This window comes from Hyperolius riggenbachi, chromosome 8 (genome assembly GCF_040937935.1).
Source record: "Hyperolius riggenbachi isolate aHypRig1 chromosome 8, aHypRig1.pri, whole genome shotgun sequence".
NCBI classification, from domain to species: domain Eukaryota; kingdom Metazoa; phylum Chordata; class Amphibia; order Anura; family Hyperoliidae; genus Hyperolius; species Hyperolius riggenbachi.
In genome coordinates, this window is record NC_090653.1 from 273,292,872 (window position 1) to 273,320,417 (window position 27,546).

Sequence of the window (27,546 nt, forward strand, 5' to 3'; positions counted from 1 at the left end):
ATCTCCTGGCTGCTGTGTGTGATGCGGCAGGAAGCAGGGCAGCGGCTTCCCGTAGTGTATCGCCGTTACTAAGGGAACCGAGCCTTGCTTCCTACTGCATCACACACAGCAGCCTGGAGATGCTGCTGGAATAAGTACACGCGCCGGAGAGGGGAGAGCGGCCGCTGCTAAGGTATTAACAGCGGCGGCCGCTGGGGGAGAGGGGGCGGGAAGAGGACAGTTCCGAGGACCACAGGTTGGGGGACACAGGAGCGCTCAGTCAGGTGGTTAATGCCTGGGGGGGGGCCCGAGACTGCGGGCCCTGGGCCGGAAGTCACAGTTGTACCCCCCTGATGGCGGGCCTGATCCTAATGCTGTAAGAATCCCACCAGTTTCCATCAGCTGGTGAAATCTCAGATTTGGGTGGGGTACCTGTCAAACAAAATGGCTGCCTCTTGTGGTTTTATTTCTGATAGAATGTATTTGGAACCCACGACTGTTGCTCTTTGAACAGCTTGCTTTTGTACCTTGCTTTTAGTCCTGGTTAGAGAACTTCCGGTGAAGACCAATGCTATCTATTAAGGCCTTTTTGTTCTGGTAAATGTAACCCTCCAATTTCTTTAATTGAAGCCCCCAGGATCTCCCCAACACCTCCAGTGTTGGAAACAAAACTGCAACGCCAAGAAACGCCAGAAAAGATCAGAGGTATGTCTGTAATCGCTGTGCTGCTTAGTGATCTCCTAGAAAGTGAAGTGATGTTTTTAGTTACATACAGTAGCTAGTTCTGTAAAGTGCTGCCAGCCAAATAGATTCCAGCTGTTATATTTATATTTCTCCATTTTGGGAATTTAATCTTAAAGCGCACCTGTTTAGAAATGCATTTGTTACAGTGGCTTTTTAGCAATATAACTTGTTTCAATTAATCTTTGAATACCTTCAAGGCCGGCTTTAAGTAAATGGGGGCCTGATTGAAAATAAGCATGAGATCCCTTACTCATTAGGTTAGGTCAGAGGTGGGTAAAGTTTTTGACTTATGTGCCACAATGGGATCTTAAATTTGACAGAGGGACTGGACCAAATGTAGATGGAAGTTTGTATGAACTAAAGTAAATTACATGTAAATGGCCTCCCCAGTATGGCTAACCAGATGTTCCCCCAGCATTGGGTAGCCCCCTACCCAGTACAGATAGCCAGATGTGGCCCCAGTATTGGGTTGTGTAGCCCCCTCCCCAGTATAGACAGCCAGATGTGCCTCCAGTATTAGGTAGCACCCCCAACCCAATATGGACAAACAGATGTGCCTCAGTATTAGGTAGCCCATCCACCCAGCATAGATTGATGTGCCCCCAGTATTATGTAGCCCCGCCCCCTCCGTATGCAGAGTGAATGGAGTAAGCTTGTATCTGTTACTCACTTGTTGGCGCCACTGGGATCTCTCTTCAGCCCTGCATCAGCTGCGCTGCTAGAAAGAGTCATAGAGCTGAGACGCTGCAACAAGGCTGAAGAGAGATCCCAGTGGTTCTAACAGGTGAGTAACAGATACAAGCACACTCCGCCCACTACATATGACCCGGGGGGAGGGGCACAGTCGCACTCTTTAGTGATCTGCTCCCAGAGGCTAGTTCCTCTTGAGCCTCTCCCTAACTGTTAGCCAAGTTAAAAAGCTAACTGCACCAGATATGGCCCACCATGGTCGTAGTTTGCTCATGCCTGTGCTAGAACCACATCATAACCGATTCACACCATGCACAGAATCAGTGGATCCACTGTCACCATCCACAGCACGGAACCCTAGTTCACAGAGTCTCCGTTGTACCCATTACATTAGGCATGTCATACACATCGTTCTACCTCTGACATGTCCACGTCCAAGATCTTGTACCGCACAACTGGCATTCCACCCACTGTGACGGGGACAGTGGATCTATTCACAATGGACATGTATGAAAGGATCCTATACTCAACACAGGCTCAGTGAACATGTCTGTGTATCCACTGGTCTACAGTGCCTTTTCGTATATATACAGTGGCGTAGCTAAGGAGCTTTGGGCCCTAGTGAAAGTTTGACTTTGGGCTCCCCAAGCATTCTATACATAACAATTCATATGGTGCAACAGAACTTACCAAGGACATCCACAGTATGAGAGGTGTAAGCAGAGGGGGTAACAGTTAATGACTATTCAAAGCATACACAGAAGTGATCATTACCAGCATAGCACCATTGAGGAGCTAATACTGTGGTTGTGGGAGGGCCCCTAGTGCCCCCCCTGGTCAAAGGGCCCCAGTGTGGTCGCAACCTCTGTATCCCCTATTGACTATATAATTTTTTTCTCTGTTGTTCTGTTCTTCTATAACCTTGATTGCAGCAGCCATGAGCCATCTGTTGTCACCACATACCTTCAGAATACTGATCAGGAACCCTGTTAGTGTATCATTTGAATTTAGCAGTGGGGCTGCGAATTGGTCCATTGTGTGTAAGAAGTCACCCCCCACCCCCCCTTCCTGAGTTGAGGATGACTCTCTTGTCCATGACTTTGGACAAAGTTGCACTGCAAAGGGTGGAGGCTTTGTCACACCCCCTGTGCAGGTTTTTTCCCAATGTTATGGATCCGGTGGGCCCCAAGCTGGTGGACACTGGATTCAATCCCTGGAGAGTACCAGCCTGCAATGGGGACAAGAGTTTGATAGGGCTTGGGGGAGAGAGGCATGTTCTTTTTTTTTTAATTTACTTTAATATTTAATAAGCCAAAAAAATCCCACCGATTACATACAGCCCAATGTGCACATGCATGACCATGCATGGAACTGTCAGAAGTGACATTGGCAGACAGCTACCTAGCTGGTGCAAATGTATTTTAAAAATGTGGGATGGGCAGCCATTTGGCCAGTGCTATGGTAAAGAAGACTCTGCATGCGTGTGCGCTATTCCCCCATTCATGTCAAGATTGCTTGGACTTTTGAACTTTCACTGCCACTTGTCTGCAGCTTGGTCAAAGGCTGCTAGGCCTAATGGCTGCAGGTTGAAGGAGAGGGGTCGTAATATGCAATCCGACGCCTTAGTAAATTTAGGCCTGAGGCCAGTGGTCAGTTATAATCCGAAACCTGCATGCAGCGAGTTAGAATAGTGCAATCAGTTACAACATAACGTAGTACTGTGAACAGGGCCATAGAATTGTATAGGTAGTGAGTTGACATGCAGAATTATTCTGCAATGCAACTGAACACTGTGAACAGGGCCTAATGCTTTAAAGTGTACCAGAGATGATGTAATAAGCAGCTTTTAGACTTACCTGGGGCTTCCTCCAGCCCCATGCAGGCCGTGGGCTCCATCACTGTTCTCCTGGGCCTCTCTATTTCTCTGTTGTGTCCCCGTTATAGAGCTAAGTTGCCAAGGTTTACCGCGCATGCACGGCCTGGCCGCACTTGCCCCTGTCACATGGGCCGTTCTGCACCTGTACAGTACTAGCACAGGTACAGTACTAGCCGGCGACGGGAGTGTGTCACGGCCGTGCATACAGGTTGAACCACAGCTGGCTGCCACTGAGCTATACCAGGGGATACGTCGGAGGAACAGAGGGTTCCAGAACAGCGATGGAGCCCACGGCTGACATGGGGCTGCAGGAAGCCCCAGGTAAGTATAAAAGCTGCTTATTTCATCATCTCTGGTTTCCTTTAAGATTTCATTATAAGATAAAAATCAGAAAACTCACAGCTGAAATCTGGCTGCAAGAGGAAACGCCATTTTCTTTCCTTCAGTTCTTTTAAATTGACCCAGTTTTCTCCTAATATAAAACAAAAGGATGGAAGAGGTCAGCTGAGAAGTGTATGAACTCTAGAAAACTTTTCTAGGGACTTTTTTTTAAGACAGTTTGAAAGTTACTTTAGTTTTGAGTTGTCAGGGCAACACTATGATGAAGAATCAACCAGCAGTGATTGACTGAAAACCTTAAAACTGGGATGTATTTTTAGAGATGAATCTTTGGAACCACTTCGAGAGCAGGAAAGAAAGTGCGAAGAATTTCAGTCTCTCAGCTCAGGCTAAATGTTACACTTCTGAGGGTGCCACCTGTTTCAGTTTTGCTGACAGACCGTGCTTAAAGAGTACCTGTACCCTCGCAGCTACCGCAGGCACAGCGGGTGCTAGATTAATAAAGCATTCACATAGCATGATTAAATTCACCCCTTTCTCAGACTTTACAAGGCTGCCCTGCATTTTGTAAAGGCTTGGATCAAACACTGTCTCTGGCCTCAGGTCCTTCTGCAGACAAATGAATAGTATTGGTGTTTTGAATTTGGCATAGTCGAGTCGAAATATCCGAATACTCCCGTCTGCCACTGTTCAGCACCCAACAAGTGGACAGGGTCAGGAGGAGTTCACTGGCTTGTGAGTCACTTTGCGTTTGGGTGACGCCGATGCTTCCTCCTTCCAAACTGGAACTGGTCATGTGAAGGGCAACTGACTCGCAAGCCTGTGAACACCTCCCAGGGCCGGATCATTTCCGGCAACAGTAACGTTCGAAAAGAGAATCATATTTTGCTAAATGCTGCAGTCCCATTCGTTGTCGCCTATGGTTTCACCCGCTATGCTGTTTGAATGTTGACACCTTGACCGCCCTAAACCTATATGGAATATGTCTTAAGGTGCCATTAATGATTCAGTCCTGCAGACAATTGATCATTTCCGGTCACCCTGGTATTCCATCAGAAATGATCGATCGTGCCCATAAACAATGGAAAACCTGGCAACCAATCCTGTGATCGGAAACAGTTGATCGTCCGCAGGATCATATCATTAATGCCACCTTTACACAGAGAATAGTATTACTATATATTGGAGCTGAACTCCATGATTGCCAGATTTTCACCCAGTGTCCAATAACGTGGGATGCACTTATCTGTAAAGCAAGTAGGGACAGTTTTATACTTTGTTCCTCTGCAATGCCAAGGTTTTTTGAGACCCCTCTCCCAAGAAAGTATAAAGGGGCCCTGGGTAAAAATGAACGTGGGGTCCTGTACATCACTGACAATAAGCTTGTGTCCTCTACAGTACCTGACTTGTGGGGTCCCCTAAGGAACTTGGGGTCTTGAGCAGTTGTCTCCATGTAAGGCACCCTTCTGTGTGCAGCATCCCCCACCATTCTAGGTTAAAAGATGAAAGATAATCCTCAGTGCTCTCTATTGCACTCTCGCACACTGTGAAGCCTACAGACACCATGTGCTCAATACTGGAGACAGTGACCGTCACCAAAAAAACATTTATGCAGCAGTCAAGGCTTAGTTCATACACAGGGTGGGGGTGTGGGGGATTTAGGGGGGTATACTTTATTGCAGCAACTTAAAGTCATTAAAAGAAAACACAAACTTACATTGTAGGGCCATGCACAATGGACCCTGGATCCTCTGATGATGGCAGAAGGCCGAAACCTGTTCAGGAGGGAGAACGGGCATTCTCTGAACTACAGTCTGGTGACTTTCTTAGCATTTCGCACTGTACTGGTTATTGTGCAATAGTGATTTGATGCGTTTTAAAGAGAACCCGAGGTGTGTTTAAAGAATGTTATCTGCAAACAGAGGCTGGATCTGCCTATACAGCCCAGCCTCTGTTGCTATCCCAAACCCCACTAAGGTCCCCCTGCACTCTGCAATCCCTCATAAAGCACAGCCATGCTGTGAGGCTGTGTTTACATCTGTAGTGTCAGTCTCAGCTGCTCCCCCGCCTCCTGCATAGCTTCGGTCCCTGCCCCCGTCCCTTCCCTCCAATCAGCAGGGAGGTAAGGGATGCAGGCGGGGACTGGAGTTCTGCAGGAGGCGGGGAGAGCAGCAGACTGACACTATAGAGATAAACACAGCCAGCTCTGACAAGCTGTTTGTCAGCAGCGTGGCTGTGATTTACAGTATGAGGGATTGCAGAGTGCAGGGGGACCTTAGGGGGGGGTTGGGATAGCAACAGAGGCTGGGCTGTATAAGCAGATCCAGCCTCTGTATGCAGATAATATTCTTCAAACCCACCTCAGGTTCTCTTTAAAGCAAAAGGGTCCAGTGTGCATGGACCCACGATGTGAGTTTGTGTTTTGTTTAAATTACTTAATGCAATAAAGTGCACCCCCTGTGTATGAACTAAGCCCTGACTCCTGCATAAATGTTTTGGAGGAGGATTATCTTTTATCTTTGACATACCGTCCCATGGAGGATTGGAAAACCTCTGGCTGCTGATTGATTATTAGGGCAATGCGCTTATATTACACCTACATACTACCATTCTAGGTTCAGCCCTCCCTTCCATGTGCAACCTACAGGAGCCGCAGCCCCTTGTGTCAGGTATAATACTTCTTTGATTCCATGTCCAGCCTCCTTGGGTAGCACTTCTCCCCTTTTGTGAACTCTACCCAAATGGCAGCCTACCCAGCAAGCCCCCTTTTCTTACTATGTCCAGTTCTCTTTTGGTCAGTAGTTCCCTTAAAGTAAAACCGAGAGGAGAAGAAAGAAAGATTTGATAGATTTCCTCCAGCCCCATAAGCACAGCTGAGTCTATCGCCATCCTCCCGAGTGCCTCCGTTCTCCGGCTATCGATCCCGGCAACTAGCTCAGTCGCGGCAGTGGGGCTCTTCTGTGCATGTGCGAAAGGGCCACGCAGAACACCCCGACTGATGCGACTGAGCAAGATTACTGAGACTGATAACTGGAGAATGGAGGCACTTGGGAGGACAGCGAGGTACTTAGCTGTGCTTATGGGCTGGAGGAAGCCCCGGTAAGTATCAAATATTTCTTTATTGTCATCTCAGGTACACTTTAAGTCAAAAGTCAATCTGACCATGATGCAAGTGCTGATGCAATGACAACTAAATGTGTATGAGATTCATGACTGACACTATTAGCCTTACAGTACAGTATATGCTGACTGCATTTTTAAAAAATACATTGACCTCTTTTTTTTATCATTCATTCCCTTTGTCTGGCTTGCTAATAAGTACATTTTTGCACACCACTGTCACAGGAAATGGGTAAATTAATGATATTTAACAAGTTCCAAGCCGAATTCAGTCCTGTGAGGCAGTGTCAGCGTCGTGTCTCTTCCGATTCGCTCAGCTCCACAATAGGCCGCTCTCGCCCCATTTCCCATTCTCTCTCATCACAGCTGATCAAACATTGTCAGCAGACACTGGGGCTGTAGCCATGGAAACACAGGCCTAGCAATCTCGCCCAGAGCTACAGCCACCTGTCCAATGGCGTTTAGTCGCCTCAGGACTCACTCTGGTCTACAGTGAGTTGTACCTATCCCTCTGGGGAAGTGGAAAAGGAAAAAAAAAGTCCGCTTTTGTATTATAGTCACATTATCCCTAAAGCCTCCGCTGTGTTTAACACTACACAGAGAGCTCTCCAACTCTCTCAGCTGTCAAGTGAATACATCATACTTGGCACCATGTTTGTGCCCATTGGCTCAGCATTGTTATGTGGAGACATTCGTGAGCAGATGCAGCACAACTTTTTAAACCTTTTGATAACTAATAAATATGTCAATGTATAACTGTTCTGGATTACTTTGTAAATGCTAAATGCTTGTTAAGCAAATTTTAAAAAAATATTAAAGGACAACTGTAGAAAGAGGGTTATAGAGTCTGCCTTTTTTTCTTTTAAATTATACCAATTGCCTGGCAACCCTGCTGATTTAGTTGGCTGCAGTAATGTCTAAATAACACCAGAAACAAGCATGCAGCTAATCTTGTCAGAGCTGACAATAATTTCAGAAACATCTGATCAGCTGCATGTTTGTTCAGGGTCTAAGGTATTAGAGGCTGAGGTTGAGCAGAATAGCCAGGCAACTGGTATTGCTTAAAATGAAATAAATATGGCAGCCATAGTAGCTATAGTGACTATTATGGGGCCCAAAAGCAGGAGATGGCCCAATCTGCTGCTGCACTGCCTTTTCCTTTTGCCCTATGGTTGCTAAAGAGTTGGACGTATTTCGAGCAGCAGAGCGTTGGAAAGCAGGTCCACATCACAGTAGGCTGCTCTCGCAGGTGACATCACAGATCACAAGACCCTACAAGGGTGGTATTGCTATTACTTGTAGCCTGTCTGAGAGACATGTTGTCCAACACAGGTTTGCTGCAGACTTTGTAACTGTGTCAACTGGCATGACATCCTCCACAGTCTTCACACACTGTATGTTATGTGTGAATGTCTGGGGAAGTTCTTCCATGAAGCAACGTGATTCATGTGCTTCAGGACGGCAACAATTAGAGGGCGGAAAGAGGCATCTCCCCTCCCCAAATGTCCCCCTCCTCACACTCCCCGTGTCCCCCTCCCTAAAGGTGCTCTTCACTCACCTGCTCTCAGCGTTCCAGTGATGGGATCTCCATCCACCTATCCAGCTTCCTGTATCCATGGCTACAGTGGTGCCTCGTGTGACCTGTTACTTGCTGCTCGGTCACATGAGCCGCTGCTGTACTCAGAATGGAAGCAGGACTTCACATGTGGCTGCTGATCCCATCGCTAATCTGCTGAGAGCGGGTGACTGATGTGGCGCCAGTGCAGCACATACCCGGCATCCTGGGGATCATAGCCAGGATGCTGTAGGCCAGCAGGGAGAAGATGTTGACTTGGAGGTAGTAGACCAATGTGTCTCTCCTCTCTGGTCCGGCTTTGCACACTCACATCTGGGAGAAAGGGGGGGGGGGGCTTCTACAATGTATTGCTTCAGGTGGCAAAAACTCTAGAACTGGCCATGCTGAATATATTACTGTATCCACATCCATAGGGGGAAGGATGGCTGATAACCTTTTGGTTTATAGTAATGCCTCCCGGGGGTTGTAAACAGAAGGGATGGTGAATTATGAACATAGGGTGCTGCACATGTGAGAGAGGACCTATTGCCCATATGAGGCTACATTAGGAAGAAAGAGACTGTTTCTTCTGGTAGTCTGCACATATAAAGGCCGGACATGGAAAAGAACAATGTACATGGTATAGATAGTTGCTAAGGGCTGTTAGCAATACATCAACAAATGATATATGAAGAAATAGAACATTCAGCTTTTAAGTATGATATTACTGCATTCCGGTGACTTCCTAGCGAGCAGTGTGTCTGTGTCGTTGGAATGACCCATGTGACACGTGCTGAGAACTATGGCACATGGATGACAATGTCATTGCAATTATTCACTATTCGTGTCGCAGTGGCAAATTGCTATGACATTCTCATTATTTAAATGTAGGCATTCGCTAATGTCTGTAGTGATTCACTGCTGAATCGCTGGCGAATTAGATTCATCAGCACTTTGTGCCGGAGATAGAGCGGCTGGTAATATAGTCTGCTTATTACTTTCTATTATTAGCTGGAGATCACTGCCTGAGAATGATCTTTTACTACACAGACATTCATCGCAGCTAGTTACATACTTGCAGAGATTTGGCATAGCCCTAAGGAAAGGTTGGAACCTCGATGTCATAATATTCATACTCATGCTGCCCCTAGAGGAAGTCAGTGGAAGTGCTAGTGAGACAAGCCAAGACAAAGAACATTTATATTGCGGTTTTCTCCTGCCGGACTCAAAGCACCAGAGCTGCAGCCACTTAAGACGCAATTACAGCTATTTCCCACAATACAATTCATGGGTCCCCCCAGCGGAACTTTGATGGGGCCACCTTGTATTCACACCCCTTCCCTTGCCCCTCCCCTTGGTGCCCTTCAAGGCCTTGGGGCCCATCCCACAAGGGTCATAAAACAACTGTGGCCATCATGATCTTAACACCCATAACAAGCGTAGCTACAAAAACACCTGATCTGAAGGAGAGTCCCCTGTATCAGAGGAAGGACAGGATGGTAGTTCAGGGCCCTCCACAACTTTGGACCCATCTGTGATGGCAGGGGCTGCTCACCTTTAGTTACACCCCTGTCCACAGGTGACCAGGATCATTAGGGAGCCTTGCCCAAAGACTCTTCAAAGCTTTATGTACTGGCTTGAGCCGGGATTTGAACCCTTGTCAAAGAGTTCAAATCCCACATCAAAGCTAACAGCCTTATCAGTACATCATCCAGGCCTAGAGAAGTGCAGTAGCTCCTGCACTTAAAGGGTTAATAGTGAAATGGCATCTACTTCTGCCTCTAGAAAACTGTTTCCCAAATCTGTCCCCGAGACCCCCTAGCAGAGCATGTTTTGCAGGTAACCACACATATTCACAGGTAGGTCTCTCTGCTCCTCAAAAACATTCTCTGTTGGTGCACCTTGAAGATAGGTTTGAGAAACACTGTTGTAGAAGAAGTCTGTGGAAGTCCATCTGCTGCTTCCCCTAGGGAAGGTCAGTGGAAGTGTATCTGCTGCTGCCTATCCAGGAGGTCATGAGGTCTAGGGAATCCTGCTCCTTGGGGAGGTCAATGGAAGTACAATTACTCCTCTCTGTAGAGGAGGTCACTGGAGGTGCAGATGTTCCTTCCTCTAGAGGAGTTAATGGAAAAGCCTCATTTGTTGTTGTTGCTCTAGTGTAGATCAGTGGAAGTGAAGTTGCTGTTGCCTCTAGAGGAACTTAGTGGAATTGCAGCTGTCCTCCTAGGGGAAGTCAGCGGAAGTGCATCTGCTCTTTCTTGTAGACATGATCAATAGAAAAAAAAAACTGCCTTTTGTTTTGTCCATCTGTTTCTTGTCCGGATCTACTTTGCAACCTGTACAAGTAACAGTTGCAGTTCAGGAAACTGAATTTTCTTGGTCAAAGAAGACATCAGTCCAATAAACATTTTTACCTTCCCACACTGGATCTGAATGCTCTAGCTCAAACTGCACCCACATCCTCTCCGTACTATCTTCCCATAGGAAGCTTGGGGCACTTAGAAGAAGATCGGGGGCATGTGACCAGGATGCTAGTGCCCACCAAAGCCCTTGCAATTAAATAGTCTTTTGTATTCTGAGGCTTTGGTGACTGGTGATGTTTGGTGACTGTATTGCCCAGCAATATCTTTTTTTTGGGAGGGGGGGGGGACTGGTATTAATAAATTATGCACATTTGTTTGATTTAATTTGTATTTGAAATGTAGCTGCTCCACCGATTCACAGAGAACTGCCTCAGATGCCTTCTTCTGGCAAGAAACACACTAAAGCAGGTATCTTGCTGTAGGTAGGACGGAGGTGACCACCAGCTTGTGAGCCACATGCAGATCCTATAAGTGGAGATGAGCCAAACTATATAATATAAATAAAAGCAATGAAAGCACAATAAAATAGTTGCCAATGATACGTTTATTGGCAGTTTCTGTTTGGCTGTCATTGGCTATGAGGTTTGGCCAGAGGAGGCGGAGGCCTGCATGTGACTCACAAGAATCTTTTTGGACACCATTAGAAGAAATTGGCTTCAGTGTTGGTTAGACTTACGTGCTGTTCCTAGATGCGCTAGTTAGTAGATACATGTAAACTGTGCATTGAGGTCATAGATGTGGTTGACGATTGTAGCAGTAGCCATTCAATTGAGCTGTAAAAGATAATCAGAAATGTTCAATTCTTCAAATTCAAGCAACCACAAAGAGTTTTATAGCCCATAAACCAACTCCAGCCTACGTCACTGATGCACTGGACAAGAATTCAGGTAAAATACATACATTCACTCTTATATCTCTTATTTTTACCGTTTTTTCTTCTTCAAAGCATTATACTTATACTTAAATTGGTTAATATGTTCTAAAATGAGGTTCTGATCTACAAGGATCCTCGACTTCCCATCCTCATTCAACCAGTGGTGCCCATCTCGAACCAATCAACCCCGCTGCCACCAGACCGGCCAATCACAGCCTCCTGTTGCTCCTTTTGCTAACTGGTGCCGATGGCCTCATGGGCAGGACCCCGGCACTGTCATTGGGCCAATCACTGCACTCCATCAGTATTAGTGACATCTGATAGTTCACTGCTACTGATCGACTGCAGTGATTGCCCCAATGAGGGTGCCGTGGTGCAGACTGGGAGACCATTAGATTAGGGATTAGCAAAAGGAGCAGCGGTCGGCTTGGCCGGTCTAATGCCAGCAACCCAGCCTGATTGGACTTGTGCCAAAGCTTCCCCTCTAACCAGCTTTGGTGATCTCTCACCGGTGATGGGGTTTTTATAGGGGTTATATATGACATTAGTTTTATATGATGGTTGATGAAGAGTACAAAATATATAATAAAGGAGTGATGAGGGATCAGAACTTTGCTTGAGGAGCCTTCTGATTTGTACTTACACTCCTGAGCTTATAAATAGCATTGCCTTTGTAAACATACTTATGTTGTCGACCTTTCTTAAAAACATGTGAAATTATGCTTTAAGTATCCATACTGCCAAATGGGAAATGTTCATATTTTGCTTCTTACCTGGGGGAGACATGGAAATGCCATGTTCGATCTTTGGGAACGTATTTGAACAGCAGTGAACAACTGACAAATGACAAATAACATAAATGTTATGACCTCCCAGTGGGTACTTTGTAAGCCAGCATGAACATAGTCGAACAATATATCCAAAATATCTTGTTTCCACAGCTGATCATGCACTGTCCTTACACTGAATTGCACATTTATTAAAAGCCCGGCTAGTAGAGTCACAATGTAAAGAGGGTTGTTCTGAATTAAGGGTCACCTACCTTCAAATAAGGTTGCTCTGCTATGCAAATTTATGTTTATTATTGCAAATGTATGTCTTTTAACCCTCCTGGCGGTCTATTAAAAACCACCAGGGGGCAGCGCAGCCGTTGTTTTGAATTTTTTTTAAATCATGTAGCGAGCCTCGGGCTTGCTACATGATATCCGCTGTGCAGTGGCATCCACCTACCCTCTTCGACGATCTGGAAATCCCGTTCACAGAGGGCTTCCCCGTCACCATGGCGACGGGGCAGGATGACGTCACCGACGTCATGGACGTCATGACGTTTAAGGGAGTCCCGATCCACCCCTCATCGCTGCCTGGCGCTGATAGGCCAGGCAGTGCACGGGGTCTAGGGGAGGGAGCTCTGCGGCGCGGCGGATAGCGGCGAATCAGCGCGGGGCGGTGGCGATCGGTGTGCTCGAAAATTGAGCAAATCGGCCCAGCAGGGCCTGAGAAAACCTCCTGCGCGGCTTACCCCGAACTAAGTTCGGGGTTACCGCCAGGAAGGTTAATGTCAGAAAGAAGTTATGAATTGAGAATGTATGTTAGTGTGTGAAAATGTTATCATCATTATGGCATCTGCATGATCCGCTCCCATAATCCATGCTCCTTCCATCTCATGTACTATCTACACATCACCACCCCACTTCATTCCCAATGAGTTCTGAATAGTCCAGTCCAATATTTTCATGATGATTGTCGAGTAACAGGTTTAGTCACTCTTATAAAAATGTTACAATTTTAAAAATGTTTACATTTTTTATGATTGCTCAATCCAATGAGGCTTTGGGGATATCACCTTATTGGACAGGCAGATGAATAGAAATAACACCCGGGCCCATATGCAATTCACTTTTCCTCCTTAGTTTTCTCCTAGGAGCTATTTTCAAACTTGTCAATATAATGCCTTTTAAATTACCAACAAGCATGAAAAAATACTCAAAATAATTTTGACAGTACTTTTTCACCTACTCGTTGATATTTTTTCCATGAAGAGTTATTCTAAATCGAAGATGAAAAAGGATCTCTTAGTGGAAAACTCAGGAGAAAAAGTTAATTGCATATGAGCCCAGGAATTAATGCCTATTGTTGCAAATGCCCTTCTATTCACTTTTTCTCCTGAGTTTTCTGCTAGAAGATTATTTTTCATCTTCTCTTTAAAATAACATTTCAGCACTCTGCCATTTAAAAAAATGTCGAAAAAGTCAAAAAAATATTATTAAAATTACAGTATTTTCAGTATTTTCTTGCTTGCTGGTGGCTTAAAGAGAATCTGTACTCTAAAATTCTTACAATAAAAAACATACCATTCTCTTCATTATGTTCTCCTGGGCCCCTCTGTGCTGTTTCTGACACTCCCTGCTGCAATCCTGGCATGTAAGGGCCCTTTCACACTAGAGGGCTTTTTCGGCGTTTTTAACGCCACAGCCGAAGTTGGCGTTTTCTAAGGTAAAATGAAAGTCCATAGACTTTCATTTTACCTTTCACATCTAACGCCGTGTTTTGGAGCAATTGATAGTAATGTGTTGGCGTTAAAACGCCTTGAAAATGCCTGCAGCCAAAACGCAGCGTTTTAGGCTTTTTACCACTGCCTGTAGTGTGAAAGAGCCCCAATTAACAGTTTTAGGCAGTGTTTACAAACAGCTTACTGTGTGACTCATGCAGAGCTTGGAGAGGGTGTGTAAAGCTACTGCCAATGACAAGCAGTGCTGCACATTCCACATATTCCAGCCTCAGCCTGACAAAGCCGACAGAGGAAAGAAGATAAGATTTATTACAGAGACAGTGCAACTAGAAACTGCTGCAGTAAGACAGACCACATTAGAACAGGCATAGGAACTTATAGGATAGAAGAAATAAGGCTCAAAATTTTGTTACAGAGTCTCTTTAAAAGTTGTGAAAATATTACCTAGGAGAAAGCTCAGGAGATAAAGTGAATTGAATACAGGACATAATCTTTAATTATTTTCCTGACTCTTTTTTAGTCAGCATTCAGGCCCATACACACGTCGGATTTTTTCCGAACGACGGGTCGTTTGAACGTCCCGTCGTTCAGTTGCCCGGCGGATCGCTCAAAACCAGTCTTATCACCCAAACGACAGTCTGTACACACGCCCGATTTAGCGTGCGGACGACTGAACGACGGGACGTTCAAACGACCCGTCATTCGGAAAAATCCGACGTGTGTATGGACCTTTCTGAGAATTGCCTGTAAATATGTTGAAGAGATAACTAGAGGGACAGATTGCTTGACTGACAGATTTCAAGATAAAGTAAGCACACTGAGGAACTATGGATATCTAATGCTGGGAAGACACCATGCGTTTTTCCAGCACGTATATGGTTCGATAGATAAGATAATTTCCGATATGTCCGATCTCACGTTCAAACGTTTTACCACTTGATTTCTCTTGGAATTGAATGGGAAAAGATAAGAAAAACGAGCGGAAGTTAAGAGAATCAAGTGGAGAATCGAGCTGCAAAATCGATTGAGCGGAAAAAACACATCGTGTATTCCCAGCATAAAAGCTGCAAAAACACAATCTGTAAATAAATGTAAAGTCAGGACACACACATCAGACAAACTTTTGTATGGGCAGAAAAAAACTAAAAAATTTTAAGTGATTTTTCTTGGGTTACAAGGAAGGTAAAAAAATAAATATTAATTTTAAAATAATCTGATGTACCTTGAGGAATGGTTTTTAATCCACTGCTAAGTTTTTATTTTATTTTACATACTATCCGGATTTTTAATGAAATTGAAGCTGATTATTTATGATGCCCTTGTATATAACATGAGCATTGTCAGCAGCCCTCCCAGAATCCCTTGTAATTTCTGCTCCCCCATCCCCCAGCCCGGATACTGGCCCCCAGCCATGCTGGAGGCAGATTGACACTTCCGTGTAAAGTTTCCCACTGGTGTTTGATTAACTCTGGTAACACCGCACAGAGCCCTTGGCAAGGTCGCGGCTCTGATGGAGTCCTCACTCTGTATAGAGCAATGCTGAAATCACCAATCCAACAGTTTGTAACACTGCTATGCACATTCCATGTCAATGAATTAAAAAAAAGGAGAAATAAATTGATCAAATAAAGAAGGTCATTTTGTCATTTTTAGGAACTGCTAAAAAAAAAAAAACACTTAAAGAGGTACTGTCATTAAAATAACAAAAATAATAAAATCACTTATTTTTTTACAATATTCGTTTATAAATTATTTAGTCAGTGTCTGCCTATTGTAAAATCTTTCCTCATTCTGATTTGCATTCTGAAATGCATCACAGGTGGTGACCTCTTCAGTACTGGCAGGCGATTTCTGCGGAATGTTTGTTTACTGAGAGTTCTAAAGCCAATAGAAAAGATCTCTAATCTCCCAGAATGCTCTGGGGAGGAGATAATTTGGCATAATAAACAGCTTAGGCCAAGCCTCAGTGGGAGGGTGGGGAGGGGAAGGTTCAGCAGTGATGACCCAGTTCTTCATGAAAGAGACCTGCAGTGATGGCTGACGCTGCTGACGATCCCGATTGCTGACATCTGGCAGTGCTGGCCAAGGTGCTCTAATTCAAATGGTGCAGTAGTGTTCATTTCTGTGGTGGGTCCCAACTCCTGGGCAGCATTCAGCAGGGCTAGTCAAGATACTGTAATCTGGCTGTCACAGAAACGCCTGGCCGTGGCAGCGCTTACTTTCGAATTACCGGCTGCCATCATGGAGGGACAAAACCCAAGGTGTCTCTGCTTGCGGTGGAGCATCAGCAGCAGGTTGATGGGTGAATAGAGCCGGCATTCATTGAGGCTGAAGGTATCCCGATCGGTGTGTTGTCTTTCAACCTCAGTGGAGCCCCAACCTCCTTGGTTGCAGTGGTGGCCTCCATACGGCCTGTACCTGCACAGACATTGGACCCAGGCAGTGGCGAGGTGGAAAAAACTCCAGGTCCTGAACACCCCAACCCACACAAGCATCCCAGGCTACAGACCTCACTGCACCCCTTCATCAGGGAAAACAAGGTGAATTGGTAGGGAAAAGGGAAGAAAAATAAGAAAAGGCAAGAATCCTGTGGCCATGGTTGCCATTTAAGGCGCCATCCTCCAGATCAGATCAGTGATTTTTCAAGCTTAATGTAAATTTTTGGATTTCTATTTCAATATTTTATGTTGCCTTGAGCCTCATTGGGTATTTAAAGTAAAAATAGGCAAAGTGAAATGTTCTCAGACCAACTACAGGCAGACAAATACCATGTGGTAGCTTAGTAAGTAGAATGGTTAACGCCACTTAATCTGTGAATTTCTATAGCTAAACATCAGTGTTAAAAAATAACCTTAATCAAGGATTGGACTTCATCCCATTCAGTGGCTGAGACCCCCTTACCCATGAAAAATCTTTACCTATTCTCAGATAGACCAACATCTGCATGGCTGATATTGTGGTGAAACTCCTTCCAAAGCGTGGTATCAGGACCATGGTCCTAACAGTTTACTGTGGAACTTTGTTACATTGTGTGAAATAACGGCTGTTTCCAACTTCCAAGCAAGCCACATCTCCCTCTGCATAATGAGTTCTTGTACAGAGATCACCTGACAGGACTAAAGATGTCGCCACCCAGTGATACATTTTAAAATGTAAATCGGGGTGAGGAAAGATCTTACAATGGGAAAACACTGACTAAGGCCCAGTGCACACCAAAAATCTCTAGCAGATCTGCAAAACGCTGCAGGTTTTTGAAGCAGATTTCAGAGCAATACCTAGCGTTTTTTTGGAGCGTTTTTCTCTATTAGATTACATATATTGTTACAGTAAAAGCTGTTACCTAACAGCTTCTGTAACAAAAACGCCTGGAAAACCGCTCTGATCTAGCATTTTTCAGAGCAGTTTTCCACTTTCCTATACTTTAACATATACTTTATCAGAACCGCTCTGGTGTGCACCAGCCCTAAGAAAAAAAAAAACTGCTAGAAATAAAATAAAATCCCTTAAAAAAAAACTCATCAAAGTTCTTTTTTTGTTAACAACAATTGGTAACAACAGTGACTAAAATAAAAAAATAAAAAAGCAGAAACAAAATAAATACATAATATAAAAAGAGTAATAATAAAAATAATTTATTAATGAAAAACAAAAAATAACAATAGTAATTATTTTTTAAAAAAATATTAAAATAACAATTTATTTTACCAATTTATTCATTTTTCCAAAATGTCACAGTTTTTTTATTTATTATTTTATTTATTTTAATGTATAGCATTGAATATGTGGTGCTTTTCACACCATTTTTCTAAGATTGTCCAGAAACGTACTTTTTGTCTGAACAACAAAAGTCCTTTTAAGTAAGACTTTTATCAACTGACTATAGATAGCTTTCTTTCAAGCTTTCAAACCCCCAAGTTTTTTCCTCAGGCGTGCTACAGATTTGGATGCTGCCAGCACAAGCTTATGGGCTTGATTCACAAAGCGGTGATAATTCAGTTATCACGCCTAAAAGACTTTAGGCGTGATAACCTTTGCACCACTGAGTTATCACCGATTTTTGCTTAATGGGAGCTTCGCGCGAAGCGGGGACGCTGCGCGCGCGTGCGCGGTTGCGCGGAAAATTCGCGCGAGTTGCTTCTTATCATGCCTAAAGTGAGTTTAGGCGTGATAAGGGGCTTTTCACTGGCGTGCTAACTGTTAGCACCGCTTTGTGAATCAAGCCCTATGTGTTTCATCAAAAAGGAGACTGAAAATTATTTTGTAATTATAAATAATCTATGGCCTGGTGCACACCAAAAACCGCTAGCAGATCTGCAAAACGCTAGCGGTTTTTGAAGCGTTTTTTCTTATTATTATGAAGCGTTTTGCGGTTTTGTGTAGCGTTTTTTTGTGTAGTAGATCAGTGTTTCTCAACATTTTATAAGTGTGTACCCCTTTTAAAACTGTGTACTCATCGAGTACCCCCTATCATAGTAAACATGATCACACGTACCCCTTGACAAATATATATTTAATCGTAGTACATGATAATTGGTTCTAAACAATGTGCAAGCATTTATTATTGCTTTTGATTTGCTAAAATACTAATTTGGTGTTGTTTAAATAAGAATTTTAATTTTCTAAATCTCTAAATTTGTTATTCTTGGTTAAGTATATCAAGCCCAAGTACCCCCTGGAACCATCAGAAGTACCCCCTGGGGTACGCGTACCGCATGTTGAGAACCTAGGTAGTAGATAACCGATATTGTTACAGTAAAGCTGTTACTGAACAGCTACTGTAACAAAAACGCCTGGAAAACTGCTCTGATCTGGCGGTTTATCAAGCGTTTTGCGTTTTTCCTATACGTAACATTGGAGGCAGAAACGCCTCCGAAATAAAAAAAATGCAGCAGCCCGGGAGTATGCGTTTCTGCAAAACGCCTCCCGCTCTGGTGTGCACCAGCCCATTGAAATACATTACCCAAGCGTTTCCACAACCGCAAGCGGTTGTAAAAACGCGACCAAAACCGCTCGGTGGGCAACAGGCCTAACAATGATTTCTTTCAGTTCCATGGAATCCTAAACTGCCTAAACCCTTCTACACATGGTAGCTTACTATCACCATTCACAATACTTAATGGATCATCATCATTAGGGGAACAGCACTGTACAGTCATGCTGTTTGGTTATAGCTAAAAACTGTATGCTGTTCTATGGGGGGAGCAGGAGGGACAACAGGTGGAGAACGAACAAGCTGTGTATTGCAGGTCCTTGTTTAACAATCTGCTGAAATTGTGGTACACACACTAGATTTCTGGCTGAGACAACCCAAATCATCTCCACTGAGGTTTATCTACTGTAGAACAACCAACTACTGTCTTCAAGGGCCGAGGTCCTCCGGCATTTTTGGCACAGCTCAAATGAACAGTTTTGAATCACGAAAGGTCTAGATCAGCAAGTAGAGCACATTTCTCAGTCTATCTTAAACACTGGCATGGATATGGCCCTCAAGGAATGGAGTTGGACATCTCTGATCTGGAAGGTGCAGGAAGCTAAATAAAGAGAACTCAAACAACTCAACGCAGAACATAAAAAAAAAATTCAGGAATCAGGATACCCATTTTTACATTAATCATCCTGGTTTCAGCATTAGAAATGCTTTTCACAGGTACTGTATGTATTGCATCCTCTGACATCCAGTTCTTCTCTGCTCTGCAGACTGCGAGTGCTACGGCCACTCCAACCGCTGCAGTTTCATCGACTTCCTGAATGTGGTGACTTGTGTCAGCTGCAAGCACAATACCCGAGGCCAGCATTGCCAGCACTGCCGCCTGGGCTTCTACCGCAACGTGTCTGCTGAGCTGGACGACGAGAATGTCTGCATACGTGAGTTACTCATACAGCCCCTGTCTGCTAACAATGCTTGTATATGCAATGTACTTTATGCTATTAACACATGTTATAGTATCCCCCAATATGGTGCCCCTGTTATAGTATCCCCCCATATGGTGCCCCTGTTATAGTATCCCCCCAATTATGTCCCAATAATTATGGACTTGACTGCATATTTAAGGTGGCCATACAACTACCGATTTTGTGGCCCAGTCAAGCATTCCAAATGATCATTATATTGGATGAAAATTTGTGGCGCAACATGTACACCCGATTGATGATTTAATCAATTTCAGGAGAAAAAAGGGATCAATTGGTGCTCATCAGTAACAAGATGCAATATGTGCTGTTGCCGCTGTCACCCCAAGTGTAAAATGTCCCCCTCCCCCTGGTGCCCATGCTCTGAAAATCCTCACCTGTCCGCTGGTGCGACTTCTGGCCACTCCTCCGCCGTCACTCCTGTGTCCGCCGTTACCAAGAGTGCTGTACTTGATAAACATAGGTGATCACCATGCTGTACAACACTTGCGGTAAAGCGGACACGGCAGTGATGGCGGAGGAGTGGCCGGGAGTTGTACCGGCAGAAAGGTGCAAATTTCACAGTTTGCAATGATTTTACTACCTGCACCACCCCCCGAAAAATTGCAATGCCAAATCTCAACCCCCAGAAATAAAATTAAAATCACTACAAAACTGCCAGAAATCAATTTGGAAATAGTTGTACAAAACGCTAGCAAAAAAACCGCACAAAAATTGTGATCTGTGGTGGCAACCTGGCCTTATGCTAGGAATACACCATGATAGTTTTTGGCAGACAGATGGTTCGATAGATAATTTCCGACATGTCCGATCTGATTTTCGATCGTTTTTCTGCTCGATTTCTCATAGAAGTGAATGGAAATCAATCAGAAAAAGGATTGGAAAATCGGTTGGAAAAATGATCGGACAGTAAATATGCTGAAAAATCTCATTGTGTATTCTCCGCATTAGAGACACAGGCAGGGGCGTAACTAGGTCCCCCCGGGCCCCCCTGCAGAAATTCTGAGGGCCCCCTCCCCCGGGACCCTCTCAGGACCGTTTTGGGGGGCTGGAGGGGTCGCAGCATGAGGGGAAAGCTATGGCCGCATATGGCGGGGAGGGGAGACGGTTTCTCCCCTCTTCGCTCCCCTCCAGCATCAATACCATTGTGTGAGCAGCGGCGGGCAGCGGCAGTTACATACCTTCCCTGCGATCCAGCGAGGACGTTTCTCCCTCTAGTGTCTGCCAAGACTTCCTGTTTACACAGGAAGTCACGTCAGAGGCTAGGGAGAGAGCCCACCGCTGCTCACACAATAGTATTGATGCTGGAGGGGAGCGCAGAGGGGAGAGCCCGAGGTGAGGGAGGGGGTGACCGTCCCCCCTCTCCGCCGAAGTGCAGCATGGCTTTCCCCTCATGCTGCGACCCCTCCAGCCCCCCAAACCGGGCCCGGGCCCCCCCGCGAGGGAAGGGGCTGCAGGGCCTATTGTTACGCCAGTGGACACAGGATCATGGGGACAGCCAGGTAACATGCATTGTTTAAATGGAAAGAAATATGGTAGCTTCCATATCACTCACACTTTGGGTTTCCTTTAAGGGACTTGTTTTCTGAAGCAGCACATGTAAATAAAGGCAATGTCTATATCTGATAAGTTGAGGATTGCTAGTGAAAGCGGGACTACACATTAAGCTTTCAATGTTGTAGCATATAGGCAATCCATCTTCTGCAGCATGCCCTTTTCAGAGCCACTTCTGAAAGTGGGTCATTTACAATTGATGTCTTGTCTTCCGCTTGTGTAATTCACTCAATCCTATATGAAGACAAGCGATAAACACATTACAGGCCTTTCCTCGGCTGCAGAGACTGCGACGGCTGAATAATGGGTCACAAGTCTTTAGTAATTAGATCACAATATATCCTGTGCTGGCGAGGCTTCTGCACAGATAAGAGCCCTTGAGTTGATCAGAATATTCCTGCAATGTATTATCCTGACTCTTAACAAAGTCTTATTGGCAGAAGAGGTTACTTACTGTTAGGGGAGTAATTGAATTCCTGTTCAGTAGTGCAGAGGTTCCCTCCGTCATCTGGAGACGCCTGTGAGAGAATGAGCTGGTGTTCAATTCAAGTGGAGCATTTGCAGCAGTGATATCTTCCCAGGCTTACCGTCAAGACAGCCATGTTTTTTTTTTTTTACATGGGGCAGATCTACCATGAAACCACCCGAACCACGTAATTCAGACGGCAAAATCTAGGGGGCGGCGCTTGGACAAAAAGTTTGAGCCACCTGGCACCTGCCTCCTCCCTGCTCTTCCGGCACTTTCCTTACACATACACTACCCTCCTCTTCCATGCATCCCCGTCCTTATTCGACCTGCCGCGACCAATCAGATAGGGGTGCTGGCATCAGGCTGGCCACTCACAGCCGCCCGCTGCTCCTTTTACTAACTGGTGCCTATGGTCTTGTGGGCACCGTCATTTGCCCAATCACTGCACTCGATCAGGAGCAGGGACATCTGGTAGGTCACTGCTACTGATTGAGTGCAGTGATTGGCCTAATGACGCCCGCGAGACCATCGGAACCAGTTAGCAAAAGGAGCAGGGGCAACTGTATGATAGACTGGTCTGGTGCCAGACCTTGCTCCCATCGCCGCCGCTGTGCTGCGCATGTTCGAGTACGTACACCTGCACTGTACCACACAGTCGCTTATGCACTGCACAACCGGCTTTGTGCTAGTATGCAGGCACGGATTGTACTTGCGCATGTGCACTACGGCCGCACTCGTACACTAACAGCATGTGCACTACAGCCACACGTACACAAACAGCATGTGCACTACGGCCACACGCGTACACTAACAGTATGTGCACTACGGCCACACTCGTACACTAACCGCATGTGCACTATGGCCACACGCGTACACTAACAGTATGTGCACTACGGGCACACGCGTACACTAACAGTATGTGCACTACGGGCACACGTGTACACTAACAGTATGTGCACTATGGCCACACGTGTACACTAACAGCATGTGCACTACGGCCACAGGCGTAAACTAACAGTATGTGCACTACGGCCACAAGCGTACACTAACAGTATGTGCACTATGGCCACACGCGCACACTAACAGTATGTGCACTTCGGCCACAAGCGTACACTAACAGTATGTGCACTACAGCCACACTCGTACACTAACAGTATGTGCACTACGGCCACACGCGTACACTAACAGTATGTGCACTACGGCCACACGCGTACACTAACAGTATGTGCACTATGGCCACACGCCTACACTAACAGTATGTGCACTACGGCCACACACGTACACTAACAGTATGTGCACTACGGCAACAAGCGTACAATAACAGTATGTGCACTATGGCCACACTCGTACACTAACAGGAGCATGGCCAAAAGTGCATATCCGACAAGCCTCTGTTGCATATGCTTAGAGGTCCAAGGTGGCGTTGAGGACAATTGAGGAAGTCTCTGAACTATCCAAGTATCAAGCTTTAACATTTTTGGGGGGACTGGTGAAATGCTATGCTGGAATAGGTGAGTTGTAATCCTTTGCCGGGGCTCTGAGGAGCACAAGTCAGGGGGAGACCTGAGAGGGCCCAGTAGTGTTCAGGCGCCATGGGGCATTTGCCCAGGTTGCCCGTATGGTAGAACTATCCCTGCCCAAAACCCAAATGGAAATCAGAAATGAAACTATTGCATATGTAGATTTTCCTGACCTGCAGCTAACGTAACCTGTCTGTATTTGCAGAATGTAATTGTAACCAGCAGGGATCGGAGCATGAACGCTGCAACGAGACTGGCGACTGTGTGTGCCGACCGGGAGCCACTGGTACCAAGTGTGACGAGTGTTTGCCTGACTACCACTGGAGGCAAGGCTGCCATCGTAAGTACTGTTATCTGTGGAGCCAACACAGGGACAAGGGTCTGTGACAGTTCCAAATTATCCAGGTCATGTTACAGCCAGAACAAAATAATAAAAGTACCCAAACATCTAGCGACTTGGCAGGCAAGCAGACCATCCGATTTCATAATTATCGAATCGGATAAAAATTGGTGCTGCCCAGTGCATGCCCGATCAACGATGCAACCAATTTCTGGCAGAGATGTCGATCAGACATGCTGCAAGATATCTAGCTGTTGTGGTCGATCAGTGTGTGTGGTGGTAATGGCAAGCAATATCGGGATGAGCAATCAATGAATAGTGATGTCGCGAACCTCCGATTTATAGACTTCAACGGGGAGGCGAACTTTGAAAAATAGAAAAAATTCTACCGGCTGAAAAAATGATAGAAAACATGTTTCAAGGGATCTAATACCTAGAGGGAGACATGATTGAGTGAAATACACATCAAAAGTCCCAGGCAAAAATCTAGATTTCACACAGGCCTACTCTGCTCTCCCTCCCTTCTCCCCTCTCCCCTCCTACCCTTCTCATCTGCCAGGGAATTATAGTATTTTAAAAGCCTGCTTACATACCGTGGCTGGGAATTGAACCTAGGTCTCACTGTGTGGTGGGCAAGTACCTTAACCGCTGTACCACCAACACTACTAACTGAAGCTAGCCTAGCATGTACCTTTTCTGCTCAATCCAAGAGAAAAATAACATTTATATCATGCTTTTCTCCTGGCTGACTCAAAGCACCAGAGCTGCAGCCACTAGGACACACTCTGTAGGCAGTAGCAGTGTTAGGAAGACTTACCTAAGGTCTCCTACTGAATAGGTGCTGGCTTACTGAACAGACAGAGCCGAGATTCGAACCCTGGTCTCCTGTGTCAGAGGCAGAGCCCTTAACCATTACACCATCCAGCCACTGCTTAAGGATTTGTAGCCAGGCATGGTCTTGCCTTTTGTATTCAACAGTTGCCCAAAGAGAACCCCAAATAGCCAGGCACTGTACCACCAACACTACATGCTGAAGCCAGCCTAGCATGTACCATTTATGCTCAATCCATTTATGCTCAAAAATACAAGAGAGAGAGAGAGAGAGAGAGAGAGATGAATCTACCTGGCTATCTGGGGTTCTCTTTGGACAACTGTTGAACACAAAAGGCAAGGCCATGCCTGGCTACAAATCCTTAAGCAGTGGCTGGATGGTGTAATGGTTAAGGGCTCTGCCTCTGACACAGGAGACCAGGGCTTTGTCTGTTCAGTAAGCCAGTACCTATTCAGTAGGAGACCTTAGGCAAGTCTTCCTAACACTGCTACTGCCTATAGAGTGTGCCCTAGTGGCTGCAGCTCTGGTGCTTTGAGTCCGCCAGGAGAGAAGTGTGATATAAATGCTATTTGTCTTGTCTAATTTTTCTCTTGGATTGAGCAGAAATGGTACATGCTAGGCTAGCGTCAGTTAGTAGTGTTGGTGGTACAGCGGTTAAGGTACTTGCCCACCACACAGTGAGACCTGGGTTCAATTCCCAGCCAATGTGAGTTGGCTTTTATGCTACAAAATCTTAAAGAGAACCTAAACTGAGAAGGATATGGATTTTTCCTTTTAAAATAATACCAGTTGCCTGATTCGCCTGCTGATCCTGTGTCTCTAATACTTTTAGCCACAGCACCTGAACAAGCAGGCTGACTGAAGTCAGACTGGATTAGCTGCATGCTTGTTTCAGGGTGTGATTCAGCCAGTACTGCAGCCACAGAGATCAGCTGGACTTCCAGGCAACTGGTATTGTTTAACAGGAAACATCCATATCACTCTCAGTTAAGGTTCCCTTTAAGCAACCTAATGTTTCTCTTGGATTGAGCAGAAATGGTACATGCTAGGCTAGCTTCAGTTAGTAGTGTTGGTGGTATAGCGGTTAAGGTACTTGCCCACCACACAGTGAGACCTGGGTTCAATTCCCAGCCACGGTATGTAAGATGGCTTTTGAAATACTATAATTCCCAGATGAGACCCTTTTCCCTCCGGGAGGAGGGAATAGGTAGGAGGGTGGAATATACAAAAGCCTAATTAAACTCTCCCTAGCAGAGTGTGTGTAGCAGCTGTCCCTTAACTAATTAGTGTAGGCAGACAAGTGAGTAAAACGGCACAAGGACCTTGCCTTTTATAAGGGGGGGGGGGCCTCCAGGCGTGAGTGCAGTCTGATTGGCAACAATATGCCTGCTGACTGTGATGTAGAGGGTCAAAGTTCTGCTCCATAGAGCATTATGGGGCCAATCGAACTTCCGCAAAAGTTCGCCTTTGCATGGCGAACGCGAACCACCGAAGTTCGCCTGGAACCGTTCGCCGGCGAACCGTTCGCTACATCTCTATCAATGAAACCCCCGGCGCTGTTCTCCCAGTGTATACATGTACATGTGTGCATTTATACATTACCTGTCCTGTGTCACGGTGCCCACCGGTCTTCCGAATCCCCACTCTTCCATTAGCCCTATAGACGCCGTTGGTGCATAGCACATGGCGCGTGTGTGACATCACACAAATGCCATGTCAGCGGCATGTATAGGGCTAATGGAAGAGCAATGGATTTGGAAGACGGATGGGCACTGCGACACAGGACAGGTAATGTATAAATGCACACATGTACCTGTCATCAGCATTTGATACTGTTGAACACACCTTATTCCTCCAGATACTTTTATCCGTAGGCATAAAGGGCCTTCGCTCTCTCATGGTTATCTTCCTACCTCTCTGGAAGGTCCTTCACAGTCTCTTACTCAGATCAGATCTCTTCTCCTCATCCTTTATCAGTGGGGGTTCCTCAAGGCTCTGTCCTTGGCCTCCTCCTCTTTTCTATCTACATGCATGGTTTGGTGACCTAATCAACTCATTTAAGTTTCAATACCACCTACTGTATATGCAGAGGTACACTGTACCTCTCAGCCCCAGACTTTAACTCCCTCCTTACACTTGTTCCTGACTGCTTGTCTGCTATATCCTTCTTCATGTCCTCTCGCTTCTGAAAACGTATTATGAGTAAAACCTAACTAATTTTTCCACCCTCTCTGTCCACCACTCTGCCTGAAATACCAATAAATGTTAATAACACTTCCATAACTTCAGTTCCCGAAGCACAGTGCTTGGGGGTAATATTCGACTTTTCTCCCTCTTTTATTCCACATGCTCACTACCTAAACAGCTCCTGCAAATATTAGAGAATGATGCAATGTTATAAAAAAAAACACTAATTGAAAATAAAAATATGAGAAATTTTCTTTGCTTCTAATGTTCTAGTAATTATCCGTACTACACGACCAATTCATTATATCATAATTATTTTTTTTTCCGCTTCAGTGTGTCTTTAAACTACCAGCAAGCAAGATGATACTCAAAATAATTTTGACAGTACTTTTTCACCAACTTTTATGTACTTTTTAAATTGTTAAGCGCTTCAAAGTTATTTTAAATAAGTATATGAAAATGATCTCCTAGGAGATAACTCTGGAGTGTTCTCTTCAAAGAGAACCCGAGGTGGGATTTCATTATGCTAGTGGGGCACAGAGGCTGGTTGTGCACACTAACACCAGCCTCTGCTGCCCCATGGTGTGCCTACAGGACCCCCCTGCGCGCCGCTATCCCCTCCGCAGTGCTGGCGACACACAGCGTGTTGCCAGCACAATGTTTACCTCTGCCTGTCTGTCAGCGC

General features: G+C 45.3%; 1 protein-coding gene across 35 annotated transcripts in view; it reads left to right on the plus strand.

Moving 5' to 3' along the window:
- NTNG2 (netrin G2) overlaps nucleotides 1-27,546 on the plus strand; it is a 293,725-nt gene that overhangs the window by 259,835 nt on the left and 6,344 nt on the right. For 31 of the 35 annotated variants that reach the window (XM_068248880.1, XM_068248879.1, XM_068248878.1 and 28 more), the window contains 5 exons: nucleotides 610-684; nucleotides 11,009-11,074; nucleotides 11,482-11,553; nucleotides 19,747-19,914; nucleotides 23,708-23,842. In XM_068248880.1, coding sequence (XP_068104981.1) covers nucleotides 610-684; nucleotides 11,009-11,074; nucleotides 11,482-11,553; nucleotides 19,747-19,914; nucleotides 23,708-23,842 — 516 coding nt within the window. The remainder of the gene's footprint in view (nucleotides 1-609; nucleotides 685-11,008; nucleotides 11,075-11,481; nucleotides 11,554-19,746; nucleotides 19,915-23,707; nucleotides 23,843-27,546) is intronic. The other 4 variants (XM_068248904.1, XM_068248905.1, XM_068248913.1 and 1 more) reach the window with 2 other exon arrangements.